The 17279-nt window shown below is 41.4% G+C and overlaps 1 protein-coding gene across 1 annotated transcript in view; it reads right to left on the bottom strand.

Annotated features, from left to right (window-relative positions):
- Window positions 1–1414: 1414 nt before the first annotated feature.
- Window positions 1415–17279, bottom strand: part of LOC126465611 (maltase 2-like) — a 105885-nt gene continuing 90020 nt past the window's right edge. The window contains exons 8-10 of the mRNA XM_050096321.1: window positions 17049–17194; window positions 13079–13222; window positions 1415–1496 (exon numbers count right to left, since the gene is read on the bottom strand). Coding sequence (XP_049952278.1) covers window positions 1415–1496; window positions 13079–13222; window positions 17049–17194 — 372 coding nt within the window. The remainder of the gene's footprint in view (window positions 1497–13078; window positions 13223–17048; window positions 17195–17279) is intronic.

The following is a 17279-nucleotide window of genomic DNA, read 5'->3' as shown; positions in this document are numbered from 1 at the left end:
TTTAACAACATTTCAACAATCAGTTCTGTATTAATATTTCTATTATTACATTAAAATTTTTATAATTGATCGTAAGGGTAGGGAGCCCGTAAAATATTGTGGGAAAGAATTAGACAGATGTTAATAAAAATTTGACTTCATCTTGATAAGACTGTCAGACTTTAACCCACAGTCACTGGAATACTTTATTAAGGAGCTTCCTAACCCAGTTTACTAGAATTACTAATATCTAATCACAAATTTCATGTTTTACATGCTAATAACGACTCATCGCCAATTACTTGTTAGACAAGTAAAAATAATATGTAAACGGAAATAGCTGTGGCGGAACACCAAGAAAGTGTTTCCTTTTAGGTTTGACAGTCACGTTCTCACAAAGACTGAAGGAGACCTCATAGTGTGTTACACCTGAATATTTCTAATCTACTCCTAAAAAGATCTTCTCTTTTGACCTGAAAAAGAAACTTGTACAAACATATATACTTCCAGTTATTCATTACAGCGATGTTATCCTGCAACGTCTTTCTCAGGAAAGTCCACGGGCCTGGAACTGTTACCTGTGTTCGTTATATCTGTGATGTTTGACTCTTTGATCACATTTCAATATTATACACACAGCTATCTTGGCTGCGTGCAGACAAGAGCTGAGATTTGCAAGTCCTTTGTCTTCTTTACTGTCTTATCAATGAACATTGTCTCTCAATCCCTCCTGGACCTTACCACTCTTGTCTGAACAACATGGCAGCGACACAGGTTCCAATCAGAGCAAAATCCCTTCTGTCCCATTCCATCACGTAACCACTTTCTCGAAGTCCTTTACCGTAGACGCATGTGACTCTGGAATAACCTCCCTCATTATGTCAGAGAACTGAATAACATCTTCGGTTTTCCAGAGACAGTTAACGACATGTCTATTGAACCAACAATAATGGCTACCACTGTCCCTGTACGCACTCGTTACCCCGATAATCTTTCCAACCGCATCTTCATTTCCCAGTGCTCTTAGAAGTACTGCCAGTATTGATTTCATTAGTTCTTTGTACTGTTTATTTACATTGTCTCTACATTCACTCAGATCATTTTGTTAGTATCTAACATGTCATATTAAAATTACTGTTATCTCTGAGCTAACTTTGACTAAAAAAAAATTGCTTTGTGTGAGAACCCGGACCGATGTAAGAGAGGACCCGAAGGTCGTAATCTGATCAGGTTAAATACATAAACAACTAAAATAAATGAAATACGCTGTTTATTTCTCAGTGATCGACATGGAGTATTGCCTTTATTCCAAAATTCACAAAATTAGAACAAGAAATAAGACATATGCAGATAATTGTTTCCTTCAGAGGTATCAGTTGTGAACCGTGCCAGTTCTAATACGTTCCGCTGGCAATATCTGAAACTAAAGAACAGCTTAAGCGGCGCTTGTAGAGTTTGCAACCAGGACCAGACCCACGCCGGCTTCCAGGGTCACAGACTGTGGGGATACCGTTGCCCTGTAACACAAAAAACACACAAATGAGCCACGTGATGTCGTATGAAAGAGAGAGTGACGTGAAGAAATAAGGGATAGTGGGTATTATGACGCGACGTAGTGTATCAGCTAGATTAGTAAATAACGTCATATCATATTGGGTACAAGGGTGGCAACGTTCCCATGATCAGCGTAGGAGGTTCGTGAATAGTGGAAATGTAGACTACACACAAGAACTGAGACCAGTAGATTTTGCTTTTATGTATAAATAGTTCAGTTTAATATGAAACAAGTGAGTATTTGTTGCGTAAAGAAATCCTTGGAGTGTCAAGTTACACAGAAATATTATAACTTTTATCATTAATTAATGGAAAGGAATGATGTTACCTGTTTTTAACGTCAAATTATTAAATTAAAAAGTTTTATATGTATGATATGATACATTACAGTTACGCCCTTAACCAAACAAGGGTGTAAAAACAATTCAAGACATTTTATTGTAAAAGAAAAGGAAATAATCGATTGAGAATTGATTTTTGTAAAATGATACTAGAATTTTATGGAAGAAAGATATATTTTGTAAGTCACATTCACAGTTAAGGTGCTGAGATGTATGTGTGCATGAAGTAGCTGTAGTTTAGAAATCATGGCGAAAAGTTCCCAGGTAAAGTTCATGATAACAAGACATAATGTAGAAATCATAGTAAAAAGCTGTATGAATTGAATGCATGTAATTCGTCGAGAGCAAGATTTTTTAGAGACATTTGGATGAACTATCTGAAAATGTAGTAATAAAACAGGAAAGAGATTTTGAAATCGACGTATTTTATGTACAAGATAAAAATGAGGCTCTTAAAATTTCAATCTTATGCGTATGCAAGCCAAACCCTGAACTGTGATGCAGTAATTACGATGTTAACTTCAAAAATTATGCAGATAAAACGACAAATGTATTCTGTGTGTAGTATCATCCAGAGATCACGGTGCTGGGCCAAAATCGGCAACGCACTCGATGTCACAGACTTTAGTGGTCTCTTTGCAATCCACAACGACGAATGGGAGGTTCTAAAGAAGATACGACCTCTCTCTCTCAGTACCCTTACACGGAGGTCAATATAGAGCCGATCCTGGAAGCGCTCTGCCCCACTTCGTGACCTCAACTGAAGCAATCACCATCATCGAGCAGGACTAAAGAGTTATTCATGTCTCAGACGGAATTGTACTTCTGTAAAGGTTGAACACTGTACTTCAGTGGAACAGTTCGTTAAATATTGCATCGAGTGATGCTTTAATGGCCAATTACAGTTATAAATTATCAAGTACTCCTCTTGCTTACTATTTTATTTTGTTCAGGAAATCTTTTTACTCATTCATGTAATAACATGAACTAATATATCACATGTTGTAGAACCAGTGATCCATCTCCCAGAGCAATGAAAGAACCAACAGTTCTGGCAGGACGATTGCCGTTTCGTCTGGTCATAACACTGTTTTTATTTAATTGAACTTCCCTCTGTCCTGTTTAAGTGAGAAAATTTGCAATCTCATGTTTTCATTCTAACGCATTTGTTGGAGGGGAAAGAAGGCTAGTAAAAATATGGTACTTGTTTGCATAGAAATGGAGATTGAAATTGATTCGTCACATACAATCATGAATCGTAACAAGCAAATAATTTAATTCTTTATTTACAACATGAAACGTTTCACATGACAAAATGTAGAAGATTTTATTTTAGCTTTTTTTTCCTAAGAAAGGACATTCACTTAATTAAAAGACTACATCACTGAGGATTTTTTATTTTACAAAACATGGTAGATGAGTCAGCATATTCTTTAAATTAGTATCTTTCTTCATTCGATAAATTACATTTAAATGGCAGCAGAAGCCACTACTTGGAGTGTTGAACCAGTCGGTGGTGAACCTGCCACTGCCTGTCCTCATATTATTCCGGGTACTGTGTAGTTCGCAGGTGCAATCAGTGTGCTAATTAGTCAAATTTTTCTTCATTGTCGTCCACCAAAAATTAATGAAAGGAAAATACTTCGTCGCTTACTGTATACATCAAGAAAAGTTGGCATCACCTTGTTTCCGAGAGTCCCGGAACCTGTACAGAAAATTGGAATAGAGATCAATATAAACATCATTTCCGCCCTTTTTATTACTCATGAAAACCACACACTACATGTTGTACCACCGGTACATCTAATACCCAGTAGCACGTCCACCTGCATTGATGCAGGCGTCGTGGCATACTACCGCCAAGTTCATCTAGGCACAGTTGGTCCAGACTGTCCCACTCCTCAACGGCGATTCGGCATAGATCCCTCAGAGTGGTTGGTGGGTCAAGTCGTCAACAAACAGCCCTTTTCAATGTATCGCACGCGTGTTCGATAGGGCTCATGTCTGGAGAACATGCTGGACACTCTAGTCGAGCGATATCGTTATCATGAAGGAAGTCATTCACAAGATGTGGGAATTGTCGCCCATGAAGACGAATGCCTCGTCAATATGCTGCCGATATCGTTGCACTATCGCTAGGAGGATGGCATTCATTTATCGTACAGCCGATACGGCGCCTTCCATGACCACCAGCGGCGTACGTCGGCCCCACGTAATGCCACCCGAAAACAGCAGGGAACCTCCATCTTGCTGCACTCGCTGGACGATGTATTTGAGGCGTTCAGCCGGACCGTGTTGCCTCGAAACGCGTCTCCGACGAGTGTCTGGTTGAACTCATATGCGACACTCATCGGTGAAGAGAACGTGATGCCAATCCTGAGCGGTCTATTTGGTATGTTGTTTGGCCCATCTGTACCGCTCTGCATTGTGTCGTGCTTGCAAAGATCTACCTCGCCATGGATGTCGGGAGTGAATTTGCGCATCATGTAGCCTATTGCGCACAGTTTGAGCCGTAACACGACGTCCTGTGGCTGCACGAAAAGCGTTATTCAACATGGTGGCGTTGCTGTCAGGGTTCCTCCGAGCCATAATTCATAGATAGCGTTCATCCACTCCAGTAGTAGCCCTTGGGCGGCCTGAGCGTGGCATGTCATCGACAGTTCCTGTGTCTCTGTATCTCCACCATGTCCGAACAACATCGCTTTGGTTCGCTGCGAGGCGCCTGGATACTTCCCCTGTTGGGAACCCTTCCAAGCACAAAGTAACAATGTGGACGCGATCGAAAGCGGTATTGGCCATCTAAGCGTCGTTGAACTATAGACAACACGAGCCGTGTACCTCCTTCCGGGTAGAAGGACGGGAACTGATCGGCTGTCGGACCCGGCCGGGTTTAGTGACACCTCTGAACAGTCAAAGGGACTGTGTCTGTGATACAATATCCACAGTCAACGTCTGTCTTCATGAGTTCTGGTAACCGGGGTGATGCAAAACTTTTTTTGATGTGTGTACATTTTTCTTGTTCAAGCAGTAAAAGTTTGATTAATTCCTTCTTTACTGCTAATTGCATTCGCAACACAGGTGGCGGATAGTATCCATATGTGAATGGATCTGCAAAATTACATAATTGTACCACGAGATATGACGTCATAAACATTGAGATACGTGAAAAACTACCTTAACAGATTAACTCATGTGCAGTCAACCGTTTGCAGCTGTTTCATACATAGGAGTTCGACTCTTTAAAGAATCAGTGGTGGGGTGTTACTGGTATTTTAGTAACAGAATGCAGTACGCTATACTGCACGGAGTATGTTCTACAGAAACTAAAATAACATCGAATGAGCCCGATGGGAGCATAATAGGATCTCTAATAATGAATATACTTAAACAATTTGTTAGAAATTATCAGCTAACAGTGCTGTTGCCTACAGTAAAGTATCGCCACTGAACTATCGCAAGGAAGTGTAGAAAGACATGCACAGTTCCACTTGGTGCAACAAAGGGCAGGTCCCTTTAAAGGGCCGGCCGCGGTGGTCTAGCGATTCAGGCGCTCAGTCCGAAACCGCGCGACTGCTACGGTCGCAGGTTCGAATCCTGCCTCGGGCATGGATGTGTGTGATGTCCTTAGGTTAGTTAGGTTTAAGTAGTTCTAAGTTCTAGGGGACTGATGACCACAGATGTTAAGTCCTATAGCGCTCAGAACAATTTGAACCATTTGTGAACCCTTTAAAGGTGGGTAAATGTAGAATATCATATCAAATAGCAGAAAAAGATTCTATTCCGTTACAAGAAGAGCGACGAACCACTTGAGCACGTCATCATTGTGCATTGTCACTGCTGGTAAAAATGTGCATCGCCCTCGATGACTTTGTTCAGGCCCACCTGGCTATAACATGTGCACTCTGAGGGGTGTAGTGTTAGCGATTTTTTTGTCACGGTCTTTTGCGATCAGATAGTGCTCAGGAGGCCTGTCCGCACACTATCTGCTATGACCCTACAGGCAGTAACTGTGCTGAATTTAGAGGTGAACAGTGTTCGCAATATTCATTCTAGGGTACAACCATGCGCCACCTACGAGTGCGAATGGAAGACTTAGGTCCGTCGGAAGCGTTCTCAGAATGTGCGATGCATCCTTGTTTGGAGTCCTTATCAAGTACACACTGCAGTAGCTATCGTATGTGTTCAGATGCGTCCAGATTCGTTGCTGGTCGGTGAAGCCGATACCAAAGTGTAATTACCAGAGTGTACCACAAATGGTTTGGGAACTTAAGTGGGAATCCTTTTGAAGAAAGACAACTACTTCTAGCAAAAATATAGAGAACTTCTATTCGAAGAAGACTGTGTAATAATCCCGCTGCTACCACCCTATGTCTCGTGTAGGGATCACTAGGATAAAATAAGAGAGATTAGGGAGGTGCACAGCCATATAGACAGTAATTCTTCCTTCGCTCAGTAGGCGAGTGGAATAGGATAGAAAATCGGTAGCATTGGTACAGACTATCCACCAGGATCCACTGTGCAGTGGCTTACGGCTTAGGTGTAGATGCAGATGCACATAAGTAAGGAGAAGTTCTTTAAGCGGAGTGAAGATAATGCACTTATGAAAGCAATACCTGATTACAAATCTGCCAGGAGCGGGGCCGTTCCTCTGCTGCTGTAGGGTACTTTGGTCTGGTACACCACGTACCTCAAATATTAATTAGCAAACTACTCTGCACCGTGAAGCAGACGAACTAAGTATGCGTGACACGATACAGGTAACCAAATAAAACTGGACTGGAAAGTATTTGCGATAAGACTACGCAGGGTTGAGCCTTATGCCCTATTGATGAACATTACAGCTACAGCTAAAGCCAATGCAGAGCTGCGCTTGATTTCTAAAACTGAGACACGTGTAACATTTCTGTCTGAGGGATAGCACGAACAGCGTTTCAATGTCCTGCGTCAGCTATTCCAGCATCTGAGGACTGTTTGAATATCCTATTTCAATTTGACCCTCAGGTAAAAATCATACAGACAGAGATCAGGCCTTCAAGACGCAAGGTGTCCAGGGGATTCCATTGACTCTTCTGATTGTCCTCTCGTCACCACACAGGTCGTGCACTCGTCGCAAGATTCTCAGGCGGCGTGCGTCGTTGCTTCGTCTTGCCGAAAATATCCATACAACCGTTTGATCCATATATGCTTTACATAGAGGACATACCGGTTAGCGTTAACAGTTTGGTAAAAGACTTGTGTTACGATGCGGACACCAGGTATTGCTCGGCACACACTAATCTAGGCATTATGCAACGGCTGTTCGAAATAATGATGGGAATTTTCTGACGCATAATGGCACACTTTCGGCAACTACACATACTCTGACAGGGTGAATCGGGCCTCATGTGAAGAAAAGAAAAACTGAGGACCCAAGAGTCCTGGTTCCGCTTCACTCAGAAACCACTGGCAGAACTCAACACGCAAATGTTCGTCTGAACGCTTTAAGATATACGCACCACTAAATTTCGACGAGGGTTGCCCAGAAAGAAATGCGCCGCGTTTTTTTTTTTTTTTTTCCTCAACCGAAAATAATGCTATGAATGCGAAGCGTTACGTATGTATTATTTCAAATCTCCTGTGTGAGCGCACCTAGTTTCCGTCACTTCCGACAGATAGCTTAGCTGCAGGACAGTTTCAAAATGGCGTCTGTAGGTGATGTACGTTACAAGCAACGTGTCGTCATTGAGGTTCTCACTGTAGAGAAAGAAACTGTGGGAAATAATCACAAACGGTTATGCAAAATCTATGGAGCATCTGCTGTCGACGGAAGTACAGTTAGTCGCTGGGCACGGAGGGTGACGTCATCAGAAGGCGGTTCTCAGGAGCTCCACGATTTGCAGCGGTCGGGGAGACCATCCACGGCTGCCATACATGACTCCTCAGACTTCCACTTATTTGGACCATTACAGGATGCCATTCGTGGAACACGTTTTGAGGATGATGAGGAGGTGATTCATACAGTGAAGCACTGGCTCCGCCACCAGGACAAGGATTCGTACCGACAGGTCACACCCGCCCTTGTTTCGCGCTGGAGGACGGCCACAGGCAGAATGGAGATTACGTGTAAAAATAGGGTCTGAAGATAAAACACCATTCTTTCACGGGTTTAATTCTCATTATGTTCAATAAAGAATTGTTCAAGAAAATAAATGCGGTGCATTACTTTCTGGGCAACCCTCGTATATACACAGATGGAGTTCGTTTTTGATGTGTCACGGATTTGATATCTCTTAATTCGCACTTGAACAAATAAACGGCGTTGAGATTTCAAAGTACTTTATGCACGTAAATTGAAGGAGGAACGGGGAGAAAGGAAAGAGAAGGGAAGGAGCTAATGATATCTATTTCATAGCGACCTTATGCGGAATCAGTGGCGACGAGTGAAAAATGTGTCTCCGACCGGGACTCGAAACCAGGACTATCTCAGCACGCTCCCCGGTTGATCCCCATCCTCATCTAGCGGCACCTTGTGCACCATGATAGCTAATTTTGGATTCCCGCCGGTGATCGAACGTTGTTGCGTATCGACGCTGAAAGTTGAGAATTCATTGTCCATCGAGACGAATCAGTTACACGACTACGTGGTGTCAGTTCTTTCCGACATGCCTGAAAGAACAGACACCATGCATTCATATAATTAACGTATTTTGTTCCAAGCTTTCCTTCACTTGAGCAATATCTGCTTGTGTAAGAACTCTTTTTAGGATAGTTGGGGTTTTTCCGTTTCGTGCTGTCTTGTCACTAAGTTTTGTGTTGCAGACTTCGCTGGAGGTTTTGCCAAAACTCTTCCAGTCTTAACTCTTCCTTAAACAGCTCCACACAAGTCTCCGCGAATTGTGTTTCGCATAACAGTTTACTATCAAAACACGCTGTTTTATCGAAAACACAATTTTGTGTGGCATTCAGTTGGCCAGTAAATACGTCTTCTTCTCTCACTTATTCAAAGGTAATCACGCAGTGTAATACTCGAGACAGACCATGAGGAAGATGTATAAGTGCACAGATGTCTAACGAAATCACGGTTTCCATCATTTTCGTTCACTAAGAAGTGTCAGTTTCGCCTCAGTCTTATTATTTTACGGGCCAGCTGTATTTGGTTCACCCTGTACATGCAGTCGTGAATTGAACAGTACCTAAACAATTCTTGTGTAGTGGTGAGATTCCCTGTGTAGTGATAAATCATACTAAGCCCCTGCTAATATGATTTTTCACCCTAAACAACTCTTAAGAACTATTGTGATCGCCGTTAACCAACTGAAGCTCCTACATTGATGCCTCCACAGTTAGCTAGACTCTTATCTCTGCCTATTACAAAAGCCAACATAAGTGCCCCACTACTTTAAGCTTCATACGTTGTCTTATCTACTGTGGGGGACTGATAGATTCTCCAGACCTTCACATTGGCAGCAATTCTATTGCGAGACGGCCTAAAATGTCCTTAATCTTGTACAAAGAGCACGCGATTCTCAACGGAGATACGATCTCTTATCTGCACACAAGGAACAAAGAAACACGGGCACATCTGTGAAGATATCATACGTCTGTAGCAAACAAGCTCAAGGCTAGTAACACACACTCTTCCGCTTGTTGTCATTCACACCAACTGTACAATAATGACGACAACTCTAACCTCCTAACAAATTCCAAATTATTTTCGTAATGACAGTCACAAGTATTGGTTCAAATGGCTCTGAGCACTATAGGACATTAACTTCTGAGGTCATCAGTCCCCTAGAACTTACAAGTACTTAAACGTAACCAAGCTAAGGACATCACACACATCCATGCCCGAGGCAGGATTCGAACCTGCTACCGTAGCGGTCGCGCGGTTCCAGACTGTAGCGCCTAGAACCGCTCGGCCACCCTGGCCGACAGTCACATGTATGAACGAAGTTCAAAAAACTACAATGAATTCTTCCCAATCGACGAATGATTTCCATCGACTCATCGAAAAATACATAACATTAATTATTTTCTATACGTACCACAGAGGGGGGTTTTTGCGACTTGAACAGAAATTAAGGATGTTCATTCATGTAAGTGCAAGACAATGAAATTACATAACGAAATTTTGCTATATTCAGCAGCAATATTAGTTACAAAATAAAGTAAAACATTAATTTTAAGAAATTGTGTGAAGATACCCTTCAATGGAGTAGAAAGTAACTCAGCTTTAATATCCACCACATCAGCTACAAGACATTTATCATGCTGCAGCAAGTTGCTGAATACATATGTATTCATGTATCTCATTCTAAAATGTATTGATGTTAAATCCTGGAAGATTTTGCAGTTACTGTTTTGGTCCTAGTATTGTATTCACGTTTCCTCCATTTTTTGGGAAAAGTAAACGGAAAAGTCTACATGTTTAGTAAAATAGATAAACAGGAGGTGCTCTCATTTCTCTGACGGGAGAAATAATCAATAGATCCTGGCAGTAAACATTTAGAGTAACTGTTGCTCAAGTCAGACAACATAATCGACTAAGTACTAGAAAAATATGTTTCTAACGGAGTACTTAAACTTGGTACAAAACAGAAAATTTTTATTTAATTACATATCATCATTCTATGCATCATATGGGTCATTTAATATGAATAAAGTGACGGACTATGAGTGGTGACTTTATATACTGATTTTCTGACACAGTGAATGCTTATGGTGATTTTCTGATACAATGAATGCAGAACCAGAAACAAAAAGACTTTACCTTTAGACAAGCTTCTGTGATGGAGTGTTGGTACTGGTCAGATAGTATTAGACGTTTAAGATACCATATTGGCCAACAGATATTATCTACACGCAGTGTGGCCAGAAATATTCCGCAAAGCTTATAAAGGTGTTGCAGGGTAGGTTGTGCTGAAAAATAATAGTTAAGAAGAAATTCGATTTAGTTAGCGTTGAAGTTAGCTAATCAGGCATTTGCTAGCGCAAATTCGAGCGTCCCGCTGGATACAACTAGGATCAATTGTCCTCTACCGCAGATGATAGCTCACGGGGCCGCTCAGCCTTTGGCTCGGGTTCGATCCTTACTGCCGTCGCACGTCCAATTCTTGTATCGCTCTCTTGTTCGGCTATAGGAAACAAAACGAAGAACATGTTTGGCGACACCGTCTCTGGCGCGCAGCTTGAATTTGCATTCACAAAGGCCTGATTAGCTAATTTGTATGCTAATTAACTCGGAAACGGCGTAGCGTATCGAATTTTTTTCTTGACAATAAATTCACAGCGCAACGAAGCCTGCAACATCCTTACAAGCTTATCAGACTGTTTCTGACACCCGGCATATTCCATTGTGACCGATCTTACAAAAAAACTTTTTCCTCGTAGTGGAAGAAGCATAACTTATGTTTTCATTTCTGTGCGCAGTGTGCCACAAACGTATTCCACACCATCGCAATCCATAGTTTAATGTTTATTTCTTAGTAAGTGTATCATAGAGCATAGAGCATTGTAATTGAAAGAAAAAGCTAACTTTTTCTCAAAGAAATTTTACTAAGAATTAACAGAGATTTTTCAAAGAGTCTATTGAAGCGTCCCCTTAGAAAAATTAATGAATTACTGTGTTGATAAACCTCTTACGTTATTTGATTTTCAAACAGCTGAGCAGAACTGAACGTACTCAGACATTTCTCTCTTTACTTATTCTGATCAACACTAAACTGACACACAACATTTTTAGCGCAACGCAATCTGACTTTAAATAATCCCTACAAAAGAATGGCCCTGACTAACAATAACCTATACCTTTCATGAATCACTTACCTCACAAAAATCTTCGTTACTCGAACTACTGCAATACAGCGAGCGCCAATACTGCCAGCTAAATAAAAGATTCTAACTACTGAAGTCACTAACTACTGATAGGCATAGTTAGCAAATGAAAGATTTTGATAGAGAACAAACAATGTATTTGTCTTAATAGCCTTAATATCAGTTCATGATATCCAGTCTTACAAATTTACTGTCTCTGATGGACACACGTCCAGATCATCCGCTCTCAAAACTCCGCCATCTCTCTCCCGAAATCCACCACTGCTGGCGGCTCACCTTCAACTGCGCAATGCTACGCGCTGTTCACCTCCAACTGCCCAACACTACAATAGCAAATATTACAACAATGCCAACCAGCCACAGACTGCACACAGCATAGCCAGTGATTTTCATACAGAGCGCTACGTGGCGTTACCAACATTAAAACCTAACAGCCTACTTACACTACGTAATACGTTGCCATTAACTCATATGGTATCATTTTTGTGGTTTGTGTAGCGAATGTGAACTCATTACTTTTTGTACTACAGTAGACTCTGAAAGATGGAATAAAAACCACGCACTTCGCACTCGTCTTGTTCATCGAGTAGTGCGTCATATTTGCTCCTTTTGGCAATAAAAATTTTCATTTATTGAAGCGTGTACAGGGTGACCGAGGAGAAACGGTGAACATTTAGGGATTGACAGGACGGTTCATTCGAAGCAAAAGAAGTCTAGTAAACGTGGTCCCTAAAATGCGTACATTAAGATCTATCAACATGTCTCTCCTGCTGAACAAGTGCTCATAGCTCTTAAGGTATCCATTTCAGAGCCCTTGGTTACTAGACTTCGAATGATCGTACCTGTCATAACCCTGAATATTGACCATCCCTCTTGGACACCGTTTAATATAATGTGTTACAATATGCTATACAATCCTCGGAAAATCTCTCCAATTCTTTGTAAGACCTCTGACAAACCAATGACATCTTCACTATCTCTAAGTATTTTACCGAACAGATTATGTATCCAAAATTGGTCTATAATTTCAATTTGAACACAGTCGGTTACCTAAGATTTCTTTTTTTAAAAAAAGAAAAGGGGGGGGGGGAACTTGATAGTGAATGCTTGCCATACGTAACTGTCAATAAATTATAACGTGCTGGAGAGATTGTATACAACTTACTACCTTCTGACCACTTCTGTAGCTCTGTGTGACCATGGAAAGTATTATCAAATTTCCAATAAAGTCATCTCTGAATTTCGTCAACACACATTCTACTTGCTTTTTGATTTCATTATTTTTCAATTGGTATTGTATATCTCCGAAAGATACACACATAAAGGGCACATATAAATCCTCATCTACAGACGAAGTGAGCCTCGAACTCAAAGGCTCTCGCGCCACTTACCCGCTCTGCGTGCTGGAGGAGATGCTGGCGGCGTGGACAGTCAGTTGGTCAGGCAGACCATCGAAGGTGGCCGACAGGTCCACAGTCTCCACGTCGGTGCCTAGGTTACCCACCACCACCACCGTCGGTTCGCCGTCCAGCGTCCTGCACAAACAATACACAACTGTCAGCCCGCTCCACAAATTATCTTCATCTGCCAGAAATCTCGAATTTCGGCTCATCAAACATTAGAGTTTATCGCGTTATTCGGACCACTTAACCTTATAGGACAGATGGCTACCTAGATCTGTTTCATTTTTATTTATTCATTTTGTAAATCAACCGACTGCTTAGAAGCACATCATCTTTGTACTTTAGCTGAAAACAGTTTCCTTCTTGCTGTTTTTACATAGGTATACTACAAACTTGTATCGGCATGTGTGCCATTTTCAAGTGTTCCTGTCGACATTACATTTACGAGGGTTGTAACTTAAATAGTGGCAACTATTTATTCACAACCGATACAAAAGAGTTACATGTTTGCACCTATTACTGCATAATGGCACATGTTCTGTAAGTTCACATACTCTGACAGGTTGAACAGGGCCTCATTTGAAGCAATGAGAAACTAAGAATCCAAAACTCCTGATTCTACTTTACTCAAAATGAACTGGCAGAACTCAATTCGCGGAGGTTAGTCTGTGCAGTGCTTAAAAGTTTTCTTGCCTAGTGTTCAGTGAAAATGTTGCCGGATTTTCTGAATGAGTCAATATTGTCAAGAACAAATCCCATGATGGACCGTGTCAGAACTTCATACTTTGCGTTTTGTTGCAGTGTTAGAGTGTTAATCTGTTTTCTGCAAGTCACACGCTGATGTTTCTGAGCAGCCTTTTAGCTGCATGTCTTATATTACATTACATGTCTCTCGCAACGCCACTTGTCTCATCTGCCACGAGAAAATTTTTGAGCCACCTTTTATCATATTTACTGACATATCTCTGGCACACAGGATGTAATGCACATATTTCTGTGGTGACTGAGAACAATATACATCACTATTTACGTCATTTGCAGGCTAATAATTGTAGCTATTGTAAGTCATATGTTTTTATGTTGGTTAGTACCACCTAATATGTGTAGCAAGAGCAAACCATTAATGCTTATTTACCCCTGGGTAGCAAATCGGATATTCAAGTATGGACGTGCGGACGAAAAACAGTTAGGCTATACTGACAGGCATACCCTTCTTAGTGGTGCAGTTACGACCATGCAGAAAACACCAGGTCATAAAGTTTGTGATGTCTTTGTGGGAAGATTCTTTGATGCAGAGGAAAAACAACAAACACGCTGATGTTTGTACATGATAACGTTTTTTTTTTTTTTGTCATCAGTCTACTGGCTGGTTTGATGCGGCCCGCCACAAATTCCTTTCCTGTGCTAACCTCTTCATCTCAGAGTAGCACTTGCAACCTACGTCCTCAATTATTTGCTTGACGTATTCCAATCTCTGTCTTCCTCTACAGTTTTTGCCCTCTACAGCTCCCTCTAGTACCATGGAAATCATTCCCTCATGTCTTAGCAGATGTCCTATCATCCTATCCCTTCTCCTTATCAGTGTTTTCCACATATTCCTTTCCTCTCCGATTCTGCGTAGAACCTCCTCATTCCTTACCTTATCAGTCCACCTAATTTTCAACATTCGTCTATAGCACCACATCTCAAATGCTTCGATTCTCTTCTGTTCCGGTTTTCCCACAGTCCATGTTTCACTACCATACAATGCTGTACTCCAGACGTACATCCTCAGAAATTTCTTCCTCAAATTAAGGCCGGTATTTGATATTAGTAGACTTCTCTTGGCCAGAAATGCCTTTTTTGCCATAGCGAGTCTGCTTTTGATGTCCTCCTTGCTCCGCCCGTCATTGGTTACTTTACTGCCTAGGTAGCAGAATTCCTTAACTTCATTGACTTCGTGACCATCAATCCTGATGTTAAGTTTCTCGCTGTTCTCATTTCTACTACTTCTCATTACCTTCGTCTTTCTCCGATTTACTCTCAAACCATACTGTGTGCTCATTAGACTGTTCATTCCGTTCAGCAGATCATTTAATTCTTCTTCACTTTCACTCAGGATAGCAATTCTCATTGATATCCTTTCACCTTGTATTTTAATTCCACTCCTGAACCTTTCTTTTATTTCCATCATTGCTTCCTCGATGTATAGATTGAAGAGTAGGGGCGAAAGGCTACAGACTTGTCTTACACCCTTCTTAATACGAGCACTTCCTTCTTGATCGTCCACTCTTATTATTCTCTCTTGGCTGTTGTACATGTTGTATATGACCCGTCTCTCCCTATAGCTTACCCCTACTTTTTTCAGAATCTCGAACCGCTTGCATCATTTTATATTGTCGAACGCTCTTTCCAGGTCGACAAATCCTATGAAAGCGTGTTGATTTTTCTTTAGCCTTGCTTCCATAATTAGCCGTAACGTCAGATTTGCCTCTCTCGTCCCTTTACTTTTCCTAAAGCCAAACTGATCGTCACCTAGCGCATTCTCAATTTTCTTTTCCATTCTTCTGTATATTATTCTTGTAAGCAGCTTCGATGCATGAGCTGTTAAGCTGATTGTGCGATAATTCTCGCACTTGTCAGCTCTTGCCGTCTTCGGAATTGTGTGGATGATGCTTTTCCGAAAGTCAGATGGTATATCGCCAGACTCATATATTCTACACACCAACGTGAATAGTCGTCTTGTTGCCACTTCCCCCAATGATTTTAGAAATTCTGATGGAATGTTATCTATCCCTTCTGCCTTATTGGACCGTAAGTCCTCCAAAGCTCTTTTAAATTCCGATTCTAATACTGGATCCCCTATCTCTTCTAAATCGATTCCTGTTTCTTCTTCTATCACATCAGACAAATCTTCACCCTCATAGAGGCTTTCAATGTATTCTTTCCACTTATCTGCTCTCTCCTCTGCATTTAACAGTGGAATTCCCGTTGCACTCTTAATGTTACCATCGTTGCTTTTAATGTCACCAAAGATTGTTTTGACTTTCCTGTATGCTGAGTCTGTCCTTCCGATAATCATATATTTTTCGATGTCTTCACATTTTTCCTGCAGCCATTTCGTCTTAGCTTCCCTGCACTTTCTATTTATTTCATTCCTCCGTGACTTGTATTTCTGTATTCCTGATTTTCCCGGAACATATTTGTACTTCCTCCTTTCATCAATCAACTGAAGTATTTCTTCTGTTACCCATGGTTTCTTCGCAGCTACCTTCTTTGTACCTATGTTTTCCTTCCCAACTTCTGTGATGGTCCTTTTTAGAGATGTCCATTCCTCTTCAACTGTACTGCCTACTGCGCTATTCCTTATTGCTGTATCTATAGCGTTTGAGAACTTCAAACGTATCTCGTCATTCCTAAGTACTTCCGTATCCCACTTCTTTGCGTATTGATTCTTCCTGACTAATGTCTTGAACTTCAGTCTACTCTTCATCACTACTATATTGTGATCTGAGTCTATATCTGCTCCTGGGTCGCCTTACAATCCAGTATCTGATTTCGGAATCTCTGTCTGACCATGATGTAATCTAATTGAAATCTTCCCGTATCTCCCGGCCTTTTCCAAGTATACCTCCTCCTCTTGTGACTCTTGAACAGGGTATTCGCTATTACTAGCTGAAACTTGTTACAGAACTCAATTAGTGTTTCTCCTGTTTCATTCCTGGTTCCATAACGTACCACATATAAAAATATCTGCACCTTACCCGTTACAACCAGTGCATCAAGATACGCAATGGGCCTAGACGCTTGAGAACGGCTACACAACTGAGTCTGTATGGTAGAGGAGAATCGAAAATAAATGGATATTTTAATCCAACAAATGACAGCCAGTGCAGCAGACTGTTAAAATTCAGAATATTTGTTTTGGCTGTTGACGCCACTACAGTTGAAGTGTGAGAGGCAGACAGCATTGACTGACCTGGTGAAGGCGAAGACCCACTCTGAGATGATGGCGGTGTCGAGAGCTCCCCGCTGAGCGACGCGCCAGCCCCGGGCGTCCACCAGCTTCCTGTAGACCTTGATGTGGCTCAGGTCCGCCTCCAGCTCAGACTCCACGTTGATGCCCTGCCAACACATGCACAGTCTCGTACATTACTGTATACGTAAGTCAGATCACTCCTTTGCAATTTCTAAAATCGTTGTGGGAAGT

Source organism: Schistocerca serialis, chromosome 1, assembly GCF_023864345.2.
Source record: "Schistocerca serialis cubense isolate TAMUIC-IGC-003099 chromosome 1, iqSchSeri2.2, whole genome shotgun sequence".
NCBI classification, from domain to species: Eukaryota; Metazoa; Arthropoda; class Insecta; order Orthoptera; family Acrididae; genus Schistocerca; species Schistocerca serialis.
The sequence above is the reverse complement of the archived record's forward strand: the minus strand, read 5'-3'. Positions and strand labels throughout refer to the sequence as shown.